The 14,981-nt window shown below is 40.1% G+C and overlaps 2 protein-coding genes across 2 annotated transcripts in view; both read left to right on the top strand.

Moving 5' to 3' along the window:
* LOC142344922 (protein SDA1 homolog) overlaps positions 1-2,287 on the top strand; it is a 34,696-nt gene extending 32,409 nt beyond the window's left edge. The window contains 2 exon segments of the mRNA XM_075396996.1: positions 1,884-1,988; positions 1,990-2,287. Of these exon segments, the coding sequence (XP_075253111.1) occupies positions 1,884-1,988; positions 1,990-2,224 (340 nt within the window). The 3' untranslated portion in view covers positions 2,225-2,287.
* Positions 2,288-3,241: 954 nt separating this feature from the next.
* Positions 3,242-14,981, top strand: part of LOC142344923 (dopamine receptor 4-like) — a 108,395-nt gene continuing 96,655 nt past the window's right edge. The window contains exon 1 of the mRNA XM_075396999.1: positions 3,242-3,355. The gene's annotated coding sequence lies outside the window, so the exon portion shown is untranslated. The remainder of the gene's footprint in view (positions 3,356-14,981) is intronic.

The raw sequence follows: 14,981 nt of genomic DNA, 5'->3' as shown, positions 1-14,981 counted from the left end.
ACAGTGCTGAAACCGTCTAGAAATCTAAAAAGCTGCAAATTTCATTTAAATAGCAGGATGCAAAAAATTCTGTTCCTGGAATGAAGCCTACAGTTGATCCGGCTGTGATGATCAAATTCAAAATTTTTGGAATGGTTTCAAAACTTTTTTTGAAAGAAAAACAGTTGTTAATGAGTTTCACAATTAAACTTATCTTGTATTGGATTTATCTTTCTTCCTGTTGGAGGATCACTTCTGATTCATTTATCCAGTAGTTTATCTGATTTCTGAATTTCTTTAATCAGTTGAACAAATCGCTCTGCAAGTGATTAAAAACAGCTGCAACGCTTAAAGTTGAAGTCCAAGGTAGGGATTCACTGACATTTGAAACAAAAACGCAATAAAAAGTTCGAATAAAAATCAAAATTTTTTGTCGCTGTGTCAAAATAAAAAATCAAATAAGTTTGTACCTACGTCAACTCTAACACCGCAAATAGTTTCGTATTTGTCACGAAAACAATTATAATCAAAGTTTTCTACTGCTGACTGCTGATAAGTTAATCTGAGCTAATCTCAGAACATTTTTACAGTAAAATTTTATAAATTAAATTAAAACACTAAAAATCTGAAATTTTTATTTTGGGTATGATGTTAGTGTTTTGTATGATAGTCGCAAAGCGATAGCTGATGCTATTATTGGCCTTCGCTTGGTTTTTTATTTCGCCAAGATTCTGTTGCGACCATATAACGTTACAATCACTTCAAATCTGCTTTTTTGTTCATTCGTGTGTGTATTTTCAACTGCATTGCGTGCATGACGTCATTTTTCACTCTTAGTGGAGAGTTTTGTTCACTAGCGTGACTTACCTCACTTTGGCATTGATTCTCATTAATTCAAAGAGATAAAGGTCAAGTGAGTGCTTTTCACTCTTATTGAAGGGTATCTGAGGGCGTAAATAGAGGCAGCAATAATTAAAGCAGATTTTTATTAGAAATCTAACATCTCAGCATTTAATAAATAAAGTTTCTTTTTGGTCTGTTTCTACTATCTTTTTGAGACTGCATATCTGTAATGCTAGTGCGGCTCTTTTCTGGCAATCTGCCGGCTATTTTTTTAATAGCCGCCCTCATCTTAGCCAGCTATTATAGCGGTCCTATATTTAAAATCCAAAGTATGTGTATTGTATTGGTGCTTTGTCTTTTTTAAAGATCTGTTCACACTATTTTCGACCTTTTCACACCAGTGAGAAGTGAAATTAGAGTGGTGATTTTAATCACGCTGGAGTAGTAAAGAGAACGAAAAAGAGGGTAGGTTTGATTGTATTTCAGGACTTTTTCATTAAGAACCAGGAGCATGTCCAACTACAAAATGAAATCGATAAATTTCACACTTTAAAATGTTTACAACATTCAATTTTTTGTGTATCACAATCACATTTTTTGTGTTCTTTCAATCCTAGTCGGGGTTCTGGGAATCAAGGAATCAATGGCGGCTATTTTTCGGCAACCAGCCACGTATGTTTGTTAATTGAACTCGAACAAATTTCGAAACAATTGTTGTCGTCGTTTCGCTTTGTTTCACTTTAACTTCCTTAAATTTTTGAGTTTCAGCTGTATGATTTTAAAAATCTCTTAAAAAATTAAGCTCCATTGTATCGGCGGTAGTTTACCTCTAAAGTCTATCGAAAAGTGCTCTTTTGAAATCCCCAACAGCTCACCTCACATTTCTCCTCCTCCTGACGCAGACCACAAAAATAGAGGTTCCCACTTGCGCCCTCTAATCGTTTCAGATCCATTAGTCTGGCAATCTGTCGGCTATATTTTCAAAATCTGAACTTAAGATTTGAGAACAATTTCTTACATGCTCAAAAAATTCAACTTGTGAAATGGAACTTTGTTGACAGGGCATCTGCAGTGGATGGTGAGATGCTGGACATTGACTCTGAAGATCTCGAAAACGAGTCAAGTGAGAGTGAACACGAGTTGCCCACATACGAGGCGATTGCCAAAGCATGATAAGGAGGCAAAGCTAGCCAGTGCTCTGGCAGGCAGAGAGGGGAGGGAGAAGTTTGGCCGGCCTCAGAAACGACAGAACCCACATGCCAGCACAACCAACTTCGAAAAGGGAAAAGAGAAGAACTTCATGATGATGAGGCACAAGATTAAAAAGAAGAACAGAACCAGGTCATTCGTAGAGAGACAGCAGAAATTAAAAATGTCGCTCAAACGTAGATATCCTAAATAAATATGGGTTAATTTTTTGAAAAATATGGACTATAATTGGCCTAATTAAGCTGTTCTCCGTCTGTTTTTTTTAACATGAGTAATACAATAAGCGACATAATCCGATTATTACTTCAATTAAAATTTAATACTTTTAACTGTCATGATATATTGTTTTTTTGGGATTTTTTTTGCGGTCTTTCCCATTTTAGCCCCCCAGCTTAGTGGTCAGATAAACTATAGCCCCCCCCAATCATGGTAACTTTACCATAATGTGGGGGGGGGGGGGCTATAATGGGAAAGACCCGTTTTTTGTCATATCAAAATGTTAATTTGTTGGAGCTAAGCCTTTAAGCCGAGTAAACCATAAGTACTCAGTACCCTGACAAGGAACGAGGGGGACTAGTGTTCTAGTGTTTGTTTAGAGAATCAAAAGTTAAAAATTAGTCGCTTTTTGTCGACACTTGAAATAAGTCAAAAGCGAGAGGGCGACTAAGCAGGGCAAGCAAAATTAGACGTAGGAAGGTACCTAAGAGGGCAATAAACTTAGACGGATGCTCTTAGATATTTCTTTCAATGGCTTAGTTGAGCTGCCTTGAGGATTTAGTGCCTGACTATTCTTATCCTTGATTCTCTGATATGTTTAATCGCTCTCGAATGGGAAGCAATTATTGTAAAACTGTCGTTTTTATGCGAATTTTTTGCTTGACTATTTTGCGCTTTTCTAGAATAATCTTTTTCTCAAGTGACTGTTACGCATTTATTGATTTTTGAGTGGTTTCAATTGCTCTCACTCCGAAATAAAGTTTGCTGCTCAAATAAAAACCTATTGATAGATAGTTAATGAGAAGGCTGTGGTAGCCGAGTGGTTGATACCTCTGTCGAGGTGAAGAAATCGGACTCAGGAGATCGGGGTTCGGATCCTACCTTAGAATGATATTTTGGCATATAGAAAAAATATCCAGGCTGCACCCCCTGATTTAAATTTCCCCGCCTGTCATTACAGAGAAATTTTTCCGACGTTAGTCGGTTTATTTTCAGATTACAAGTGTCTGTTTGACATGTGCTAATAGCTGTTCTAAGACTGTGAGTGGATTGAAGTTTACTTCAACTGATCAACAATAGTACCTATTATTGGAAAGCTGTAGTAATAGTTAGTATTAATGGACATTTGATTTTACAAGTAGCTTTATATGTACCTATTTTTTAGTATTATTTACAAGGTTTACTCATAGTACTGCTTTATTTAGAGACTCAGAATCACGCACGTGTGTTAATGAATTACAATAAACTGTCCTTTTTGACTTTCGCCATTGAATTTACCAGGTGTTGCATGACCGTAGTGTAGCTATATTGCAGTACTCTGGTTTCTACTACAAATGAGGGTCTTAGTTTTTGTGAGCCTTTAATAGCCGTGAAGCTACCCTTGCTCTGATCATGATCTTCACAATTCCATGAATTTCAATTGCGTTGGGGGAGCTGTCTTATTGAAGCTCTGTATATGTGCTCATTTAAAGCCGCCCTCGTCTTTGTCTGATATAATTGTCCTATTTTTTACGACTCGAAGATTATTGGAGAAGTGTCGTTTTTCATCAATTTTTAGTGAATTTTGAAGCTTGAATTGAAACGCGTAAAAAGCAGTTTTTTAAAAATTTTTAGTTGAGAGGTTTGATTGATAGCCGCCGTCACCCTTTGCACGGCTATGATTTAGGCGATCTCTTGTTTTTAATGAATTTTTTCTTTGATCACATTTTACTTTGTACATAAGTCTCGATTTTCACGCTTGACTTACCTAAATCACTGTTTCAACTGAATGGATTAAAATCTTTCACGCATTGAATTCCGCAATGTGACGAATACTGTCAAAGTCAAAAGAGAAAAATCAAAAGAAAGGGGATAAACCGATAAAGCCGTCATTAAGTCATTGAGCATTAGCTTATCAAAGGCCATTCGAGTGTTTGCTAGATGGCATTGTATTTAGCTTATTAGCTTTCAGTTTAGAAGCTGAATTAAGTATAGTTTTAGAATCTAACTGAAACTGCACGCCAAAAGAAACATTTTTTGTCACTGAAAAAAAAACAAAAGTTTGTTCAATGTCTGTCTTTCTTTTTCTGTATCAATCCCGATGTGCATCAACGGTGGCTGTTTTTCCGGTAGTCTGCTGGCTATTTTTTGTAATAAAAATGTATAATTTTAGGGATGTTTTAATGATAATTGAGTTTATTTTTGAAGGTTTTTCAGATATTTTGCTGAGCGTTAGACGAGTGATAGCGAGTTTTTTCTTATTTTTTATTGCCTTAAGTAAGATTTGAAAAAGACGCTAATTATTGCCAAATTGCTAGACACCAAATGAATACAGTGTTGCTGGTTAAATTGTATAATTTTTGATGACATGACAAATCGATTACGACGTGCGAATTGTTTGTCAAGTTTTTAAAATTATTTTATTCGCTTAAAGGAACACAAATGAATTTGTTTTTGTTTTGTAGTTTTTTGTTGATGTTTTCAAGAACTTACATAAATTACTTACTTAATTTACTTATTTTTTAAATGAATTTAACAATTCTAGATTTAACAGGAGAGGTTTAAGTGGGTACTCGTTTCTTGAAACTTTTTTTCTTTTGTTTCCTTAAAGCTGTTTCTAGATTCGGGCATTTTAAATTGCTTTGTTTGATTTGAAATACTTCAGTGCACAGCTTGCTCAATGCTCTGCGTCAAAATTTTTCTTACTTCTATATGCTTTTTCAATCTTATTTCTTTCTGCTCTAAGCAGTGCTTTCAAAATCTATTTTTAATAGTGACTCAGTTGACTTTATACTAATTTAAAGTCAACGGAGTCAGTAGTGAAAAAAACGAAATCGAAAATTGAAACGGTTTAAACCAATGAAGACCAATTTTAGTTGCCTGCTAGCTGAAATTTGTTTTTATAAGACTTAATTACGGTCTCTATTGCTTTTTGGTATTGATACTACCACCTGTATTTTTTCATCAGGAAACAGGTGTATGTGCAAAAGCAAAATGACTTCAAAACAATTAGTTTTAGTAAAAAAAAAATCAGTTTTTTATGAACTTTTTCAACCACCAGCATTGTTTTGCGAATCAATTGCGGCTTTTCCCCTTAATTTGTCATTAATTTTTTTCAAAAAAATGAGAGGTCATTTCTCATGCAGAAACATAAATTGAACAAAGAGTTTTAAGGTTAATTTCTGTCTCCTGATTTTTTAACTAAAAAACAGCTTTAGAACCAAAAGTCGCTTAATTGGTAAGGGCTTTGCTTTTTTGCTGCCATTCGATTTGTGTTCAGGTTTCTTAACAACTTATTGAGTGTATTAAAGTAAAGAGCGCTGCGACAATTACTTCGGCAAAAACATAACTTTGTCTTTTATTGGCGGAAAATTTTCGGCATGTTTTGATGTCGACCAAATAACGTTTGTTAAATGAAATGCTCTTGGCCTATTGTTTCCTTGAAAAAAAACTATGATTAGGTTGCTAATTAATCAGAGCGTTCTTTTGTTGATGAGCAAATGCTACGTTCAAAATTAGTCTCTTCTTTTGACAAAAATTACGTGTTTATTATATCCCAGCCATCTATTCGAACGGTTGTTATCTATAAAGCTGTCTTTTAAAAAAAAACATTTGTTTGATATTTTGGTGCACGGATTTGTTATACCCAAGATCGCAGGCTTATCGTTGCGGTTTTCGACGTGCATTACTGCCGTTGCAACAGAATGTAATTAACAGTTAAAAAACGTTTTACAATTTTAATTGCAGCATGTAACAGCATAGGCATTGAATGGATAATCCGTAGCTATCAGTGTGATATTTGGGATCTTGTTATGAGTGTTAATCAAATGATAATGGTAGTAAGTTTGATGGTACTAAAATAGCTCGTAAATATGAGTCCTTTGTGAGATTTTTGAGAAACATTTTCCCAAAGGCATCTTCTTTTAATATCGGTTTACTGACCAAAGAAACCGAAGATTACTTTAATATGATACTACTATAACATTCGAGACAATTTTGATATTAAGACGACTTATATGCCCTGAGATTATTTTAAAAAAATTTTAAAGGTGTCGGTTTCTTCGTTTCGATCTTGACAAAAAATTTTATTCGATCACCTCATGATATAAAAACCTTTCAAAACCTAATTTTTAATAAAAAATCATTACAGAAAACCACTCTACGTCGGTCCTTTTAACCCAACGTTCTCTAAAATATCTTAAAACATGTAAAATTGGCTGAAAATGTAAAATATGACCACGAAAGAATTGCTGGACTTTTTCGGACTTGGATTCGCAAATAAATTAAACTATTTCTTTACTATAAAATATATTTTTTTATTCAAGTTATCATTATAAAAAAATTTATTTAGATAAGACTGCTATAAAGATTTTGAAAATTTTCAAACAAACTTCAAAGCTGGCAAAAAATCAACTTAAGCTTAAAGATACTGGTCGTTAATTTAGTAAATGTTTAGTTTCTGAAAAATTCTTTTGTATAAGAAGTGATCCGTAATTGTTAATTTCTGAAAGATCTTTCTGTGTCAAAAAATGATCAGTAATTATTTCTTATTTTTCCCTTAGCTGTTTAAGCTCATATGATATTCAATGTTTCACTATGTTTATTATGTTACTATTAAAATTATTTAACTATCCGAATTTCCATAATCGGATTTGGGCGGCAATTGTTAATCGTTTTGAGGATGGATTAGTGCCGCTTTAGCAAAATCGACGCCGAACAGATCAATTCAATTTGATAAAAGCATGCTCACTTTCTTAGTTAAGGTATACAATGAGAGGTTAATATTGTAACAATATTCCACACTCTTAAACTCTCATTTTCCACTACTGCTCGGCACAATGTGTGCCCCTCCCCTTCAAAGCTGACAAAAAGCAGAATTTCGCTGAATAAATTCAAGTTATATCACGTATAAAGGCAACTATTCCACGTAACATCAAGTCAAAAAAGCACATGAGGGCTCGGCAAATCTATCTGTATTTGTTAGCAGGTATTTTGTCTGAGCCGATTTTTGGCTTAGATTGGTCATCGATAAGTTTTCGAAACGTGAAAATATCAAGCCTAAAAGGAGCGCAATCGACTCAGTTTAATATTAGGGTCAACGAAAATTATGTTAAACAAATTTTTTTTGGAGCTTTCTACATATAAAGGAACGGATATAAGGCTTACATGGTGAAGAAATACTTTCTCGCTTTCATTTAAATAGCGTTGCTCATTTAGGCGGTAACATACTCCGGCCCGGAAAAAATGTTGGGAGGATCGGTACAAGCTTAACGAGTGGGCGGACGAGCGATCCGGACGACGTGCGGACGACGGTGGAGCGGGCGATGCTGTTGGAGCCGTACCGGAGTTCTTCAATCCGAGCAGTCGGATAGTAAACCTAGGGTTGCTTTCTTCAACGATCCAAACTAAATCACCGACCTTGAGGTGCTCCCGGCAGGCGTCTGCCACTTAGATCTACGATTCAGCGCAGGTACATATTCCTTATGCCAACGGGCACAAATTGCATTGGCGTAGGACTGTGCACGGGCTTACGATGATCGAACTCGTCGACGCCAAGAATGGACGGAATTCTTATTCCTCGGTTATCAAGTAGAAAATGGTTAGGTGTTATTGCGCCTAGGTTGGACGGGTCGAAGCTTACGGGCGTTAAGGGACGTGAGTTCAGTGCGTATTCGACCAGACAAAAAGTAGTGTTCAACACCTCATCTGTGAGGCGACGCGTACCGAGGATGGTGTACAGTACCCTCTTCAAACTACAGACCAACCTCTCCCAAATGCCACCTTGGTGCGGCGTACTAGGCGGATTGAACCTCCACTTGATGCCCTTGTTTGCAAGTTCGGCGGCGATGTTAATCATATTCTATTTTTCGATACCTTAACGGAGCTCTTTTTCCTTTCTGATGAACTTCGTACCATTATCTGACCAAATCATCTCGGGCGTAACCCGCCGGGAGACCAACCGCTCCACTCCCATTACACAGGAACTAGTATCAATGGACGGAACGACTTCAACATGGACAGCACGAGTAGTTAGACACGTGAAGAGAAATCCCCACCTCTTCTCGGTAGTTCGACGAACGGTGACGTAGACTAGGCCGATGTAATCAACACCGGTGCTGTTAAAGGGAGGAGACTGCCATGCGAGTATCTCCTTTGGGAGGTCTGCCGTGATCGGTTGAATGGTTGCTGCACGGAATTTTCTACACAAGATCCAGTTTGATTTGATGGAACGCAGTGTGGAACGTAGTTTAAGGATGGCATAACGTTCTTGTACCTATGACCGCAAATAATCGATGCCCTGATGATATTTCTTCAGATGAGTGTGTCGCAGGAACAGTTTTACAAAAGTATGAAGCGCATCCAGCACGATAGGATGCTTAGTGTGAAAGTCAATTTCCACTAGCTGTCGGAGTCGACCAGAGTAACAGATGAGGCCATGAGGCCCAATAAACGGAGTAAACTGAGCAATGCGGCCACTCCTCTTAACGTATTTGTTGTTAAGATTATTTTTATCAGTTTTAAAGGATTCTCCTTGAACCAAGTACTGTAGATGACCCTCGGCTTCGTCAAGCTCAACAGCCTCCGCTATGCTGCAGTATGCGGTGACTCGAAGTAGTTTTTGATAAGAATTGAACTTATCAAACGGGATTAGATTAATGCTTTGTTCCTTAAGGGGCTTGGTTACGGATGCGGCTAAAGATGAGATGGAGTCATCATCTTGTTCCTTGGTTACGACGCCGAGCTTGATGTTATCAACGAGGTCAGTATTTGGTACGAAAGGGAGTTTCTTGGTTCTCAAGAAGTCAGGAACCCTCACCCAGCCACTGAATTGCAAAACTTCAGCGGACATAACACGCGTGGCAGCATCTGCCGGATTATCACAAGTAGCGACGTGGTTCGATTGATCAACGCTGGTGTTCTCCAGAGTTTCGCTAAAATGATTTGCAATGAAGATGGGGTGTTTATTTGTTGAGTTTATCCACTGCAAGACGATGGTACTATATGTCCACATAAATTTTTTATCCACAGAAACCATTCATGCTCGACAGATTGCCCCTTTTTAAACGGGAAGCGAAGAGAGTGGCTTGTAATTCCAACCTAGGAACTGTCATTACCTTCATAGGTGGAACAGGGGCCTTGCCCAAGGCAAACGCCAGCTCTGTTGTAATCTCCCCTGAAGTGCAAAATACTTGAGCCCTAAGAAAACATACTGTACTGAATACGTCTTGCGAGCTAACACAAAATATGTGGAGTTCAAGATGTTGGATTGATCCTGAAAAGTAACTTTTTGGAGTAGTGATCTCAGCTAACTGCGGTAGTTCAACACACCAGGCAAGGAATCTGTCAACTGTGTCTTCAGGTAACTCGTCATCCCATGTTTGTCCATTGACAAGCCAAATGTCTTTCAAGAGGAACCGAGCACCAACAGTAAACGGTGCGACATGACCAATTGGGTTGGAGACATTTGACACAAGACTTAAGACCAAGCGTTGTGTTAAGCTTTTCGTGATGGTGCTGTTAATACCCCTGCCCACAACCAGAGTATCGTTGCTGTGATCCCACTTAAGCCCAATCACGTGCGAATCACGTGCATTGATTCCTCTCTGGATGACACGATGACTTCCGATTCAGTGGATTGAGCAGACCCCTCAATTCAGTCAGCCACATCTGGTACCTTGCTTACAAACTTAGTAAATTTGAACCTACCTAGATGGAGAAGATGTACCAATTCGTTCGACCTAATGAGGTCCCTCTCGGGGGATTCCATTAAGTTTAAGTAATCGTCCATGTAGAAGTTCTCAAGGACGGCCTTCGCAGCTTCTGGGTCCTCCTAAGCATTATCACTTGCCGTGCGCTGAAGTGCGTGGTTGGCGCAGGTGGGCAAATCTTCTGCCCCAAAAATGTGGCGTGTATACTGGTGTACGACAACATTTGATGTGGAGTTCTCCCGCCACAAAAAAGCGCAATGAAGGCTGATCACATGGTAACACTCCAACTTGGAGGAACGTTCCCTCGATGTCGGTGGATACAGCAAACGGATGGTGTTGGAACTGCAAGAGTTTATAGATTAGGTTTTGTAGTAATTCAGGTCCAGTGAGTAATGACATATTCAGAGATGCGCCATGGAATTTAGCTGCCCCGCTTAGCACCTTACGAACCTTGCCTCCTTGCCTGTCTAGCCCCGAATAACAGCCGCATTGCGTGGTAGGCACCACTCTCGTTCCGAGCGACTTTCCACCTTATGAGCATCTTTGACCCTTACTACGTAGCCGAGGTCCTCTTTGATGGTATTCCAATAATTTCCCGTTAAAGTCCGGTCTTTCGTAAGCGGCTTTTCCAAAGATTTTAATTGAACCAGCGCTGAGAAGCGCTGGTTTGTACACTATGCGCTGAGCCAACCAATTTGTACTCTATGCCTTGAACCAGCGTATAGTGTACAAATTGTTGGGCAGTTCGATGTTATCTTCAGCCCACAGCTTTCCAACATCGTACTTTTTCCATTTTGCACTGTGGTATTGTCAAGAATATCAAGCACAGGTGCAACCGCTGCGGATCGTGGGTCTATTTGCTTGAGTGCACCGTACGACTCCATGTCATACCAAGATTTTACCTGACTAGCGAGTTCAAAATCCTGCGCAAAATTTGCCTTAAAACAAGTCGAGACTAAACCTGAAGACGACGGTAGAGGGCCACTTGGAACCCAACCTATAGGCAAACGAACAGCGAAACGTAAGCACCTTTTGTCGGCGTACGGTAAGTAAAGGTAAATAATCCAACGGGCGGATGGCATGATACAAATCCTGTCCAAAAATCGTCTCGCTGTTTCTATAGCAATAGGTAACAGGGTCTGGAACTGCTAGGTGCGGGTATGTTTCCTGAAGTGCTTTAATGTTGATCACATCGGCGCCTACGTTCAAATCTTCCCTTACGTAAGGACTGACTTTAAATGGTTCAAATGCTTGGTTTTCGCGTGGTGTTATAGTCAGTTCAACCAATTTAGTGTCTACAACCTCCTCGGTAATTGTACCCTTGACTGTCAGTTTCAGTGCTGTACCATGCAAGCCAAGTTTATTTGCAAGATCATTGGACACCGAAGAGTTACTGCAGGCGGTATCGCACAAAAATAAAGCCGTGGTATCTTTACTGGAAGAGCTCGTCAACTGTAATTCAGTCACCTGAAGCCTTTCACATTACTCACAGAGGAGAGATTAGTAGTCTTACTCGATGTTTGCACACTAAAAGGTTTACTGCGACTTGCGCCAGCATTTGAATTACTATTATTTATGGTTGGAGAAGATTTTGATGGATGAAACCTCTCAGCTTCATGAAGAAATGTTTTATGGGAGCTTTTGCAACCGTCCCTTCTAAATTTCCTAGGATATGAGCATTGCCTGAACATATGCTTTTCTCTCAAATATGATAATACCAGTTTTGCTTCCGCCACTACCTTCGCTCGCTGAGTGGAAATTTTTCTTTAAAAACTCGACACTCCCAGATGCGGTGATTACCTTTACACACAATGCATCGAAGGGTTGGAGGCGATGCCGATGTTTAGGCTGGTCTCTGAATGCCCTTAGTTTGCGTATTAGCAGCAAATATTTTTTGAGGCAACTTTGATCTTGGCTACTGAGTTGGTGTTATCCTCAGTTTTTGTCCTTGATGATAAGTTGTGAGCCTCGGCTTTTTGCTTCAGCAAGTCATTGAAGGCAAGGATTGTCGGCATTACACAATGCTTTTCGACCGTGAAAAGTGACCAAGACTCTTTCATATTGGGCGGTAATTTTTGCACTACTGTTTTAAAGAGCGATGCGCTCTTAAGGTCCGAGTCATATGAAAGTGATTTAAAGACCCCAACAAGACCTGAAATTTTTGCAAATAGTTTATGATGTTATCAAAATTGTGCCTTTTAAGTGATGGAAAAGAGCTGAGTTTGCCTAAGTGTGCACTGACTGCCTGGGGTTGGCCATATTTACGTTCGATTGTCTTAAGTGTATCCTTGTACATTAATTCACAGTATGCGAACTCAGCGATGGCTGTTTTAGCTTTTCCAGTTACAAGAGTTTCTAAGTACGTTAACTTGACATTATCAGCCAAGGACTGTGAGTAAATGGCGCTTTTAAATTGTCCGAACCATTCATGCCACTGCAGGGGATCACCGTTGTGATTCCCTCCGTCAACTCCTTTATCAATTCCGCGGAGTCCAGAGAAGGAGCCGAAGATCTGGGATGCGGCGGGCCACCGCAAGACAACTGATTCGGAACGGTAGCTCGATACATTGGCGGATTGATCAGAGTAACAAAGCTGGGACTGTACCTGTGGAAAAACTAACTGGATTTGGTTGCGTGAAGTCCGATCTGACGTGATTTTGGTACCTTGTTGATACTTGTAAATGAAAAGAGGAGCGGAGCGATGTATGGACATGAGGGTTGCTGAACGAGGCTCGTTATACGTTGAGTAAGTTAACAGAAAAACATACAAGTGGTCTGCGCTAGATGGGACGGCAGCCAGAAACCACCAGACGTTTGGATCCGGAGAAGCAGGAGCTGCGAGGGTTATGGGGACAATATTTTGGGGCTAGTACGATTTTTGTGCGGCGGTGGGTGAAATAAATGTGGTACAAAAGCGTTTGCTGAGAAAATGAATTGTGGAGGCGTAGAAAGGGGTAACGGATTGACATTGTTCGCCACGGGGTATTTGGCGTGTAGTGGGAGTACTTGTGGTGGCGGAAGAGCAAAACGTAATGCTGGTGGGATTAACGGGAAATGCGGTCATTCGGGGTTTAAAACGGGGGATGGGAGGGCAGGTACAATTATGTGCTTCTGCCGGATTAGTTGCTGGCGGAGCATTAGCGAGTGCACTCAAAGGTGGTGAACGAGGAGGGCTGACTAAATTCAGCTGTTCCGGCCTGCTCGACCTGCGAGGGAATTGGTGATCTAACTGTAAACCATCCAACGGCAATGTTGCTCGAGACAGTTGTCGGGCTGTGGTTGGGGCGTTTAGTTGAATTGGCATACCAAAGTTTATTGTTGATGATGGAGGCGTATATTGAGGCTGTTGCTGCTCTTGCATGATGTTTGCAATATTTGCATTATTGGTTACATTGGTTCCACTACTTTGTTCTTGCGGCTCATGGACAGGGAGGTTGATAATGGCCTCAACTTGACCATGTATGTTGAGATTAGAGTGTGAGTTTAGAGGTTCAGTTGAAGAAGGACGTGGGACAATTGCTTGGTTGGATTGAGCGATGGAACCAGAAAAGTGCAAACTCGGTTCATTCGCAATATCTGCCATGTTCCTGGTCGGTGACGAATTGACCCAATCTTGAACAAGTTTATTGCTCTTGACTGAACTTCTTTCAATAAAAAGCTCGCTCGTTTTGCCTGCACTAGTACCCCGTCGGATGATGGTTTTGTCATTAACTCGATTTCCTCAAGGGCTGCAGCAGCTATTTGCGTGCGATGTTTTTCCTCAAGTTGCTGTAATTCCAATTTTCGAATTGCGTTTGTTTTCCAATTTCAAGACAGCTCTGCCTCGTTTCTCAAGTTCCTCCCTTTAAAGTCTTGATATTTCTAAGTCTCGTTGATGCTGACTTGATCTTTTTGAGGAAGTCATGTGTGAACCTTATCTTGAAAGATGAGAGGTATACTGCTCTGCTGTCTCTTTGTCTCGGACCGAATTGGTGTATCTTCGAGCAGCAGCAAAGAATTTTTCTTAGTTACAGTCTCTAAACGTTTTTCAAGGTCCTTGCAGGAAGCATCTGGATCTTCAATCTTTTGTGCCAGATCGAAGTGCTCTTCATTCTTATCAACTACTCTAGTAAAAGCCTCTTTGCACTTCACAATCAGACGTTCGATATTAACTTTCCTGTCTTGCTTATCCACAGCATTGTTAATTTCACCATAGATGTTATAAAGTTCAGCCTCTGATTTTGCCTTCGCACTACAAAGTTTGTTAAAGTAGTGTTCAATGTTGCGATGATCTTATCAAAATATGAACCAAAAGTTTAGTTTGGTACTATTACAAAAGTACACACACAAACATACACAACATAAACGGGTTAAACCGAACCCTAGCATGACGGCTTGCCTAGCAAACCCCAAAGAGCGAAGTTGTTCGTCGAGTACAGTAGCACCCAGCGAACAAAAATAAAGAGCGGTGAGCGCAGAAAGCGCAACACGGGACAGAACGGGAGACGGGACGGACGGGAAGAGACGCTGAACGAGTAAAGCACGACGCAACGGAAAACCGGACGGACGGACGGGAGCGTCGGGCGAAACAGCGAGCGACGAAGCAGAAAAATAGCGCGGGTGAGACAGAAACGTCGGGTGGACGGTGCGCGGCGAAACGGGAAAACGATACGGACGGGACGGAAACGTCGAGTGGTTAGCGTGCGACGGAACAGAAAGCCGGGATAGCACAGGAGGGAGACTGTAAGCCACGAGCGAGGAGGCGGTAAGAACAATGCTAGCAGAACACAGCAACAAACTCAGCCAAAAAACTAGCCGTAACTCCAGAACGAACTTAAGTCACACCCTAGATTGGGGAGCAGAAGCTAGTGCCATGCAAACTAGCACACGACATTATGGGATTTTATCTACCAACATCAAAACAAACTACGTCAACGAAGTAGTATAACCAAAAGTCGAAAAGGTCAGGAAATTTACTACCCTAATTCCAGAACAAACTTAAGTCACACCCTAGCAGACAACTATACCCAGACAACAAAAATGCAAACTACAGAAGTTAATCGAGCT

The sequence above is a fragment of the Convolutriloba macropyga genome, chromosome 8 (genome assembly GCF_964194025.1).
Source record: "Convolutriloba macropyga chromosome 8, txConMacr16.3, whole genome shotgun sequence".
In the NCBI taxonomy this organism is placed as follows: domain Eukaryota; kingdom Metazoa; phylum Xenacoelomorpha; order Acoela; family Convolutidae; genus Convolutriloba; species Convolutriloba macropyga.
This window is presented reverse-complemented; position numbering and strand designations above follow the sequence as displayed.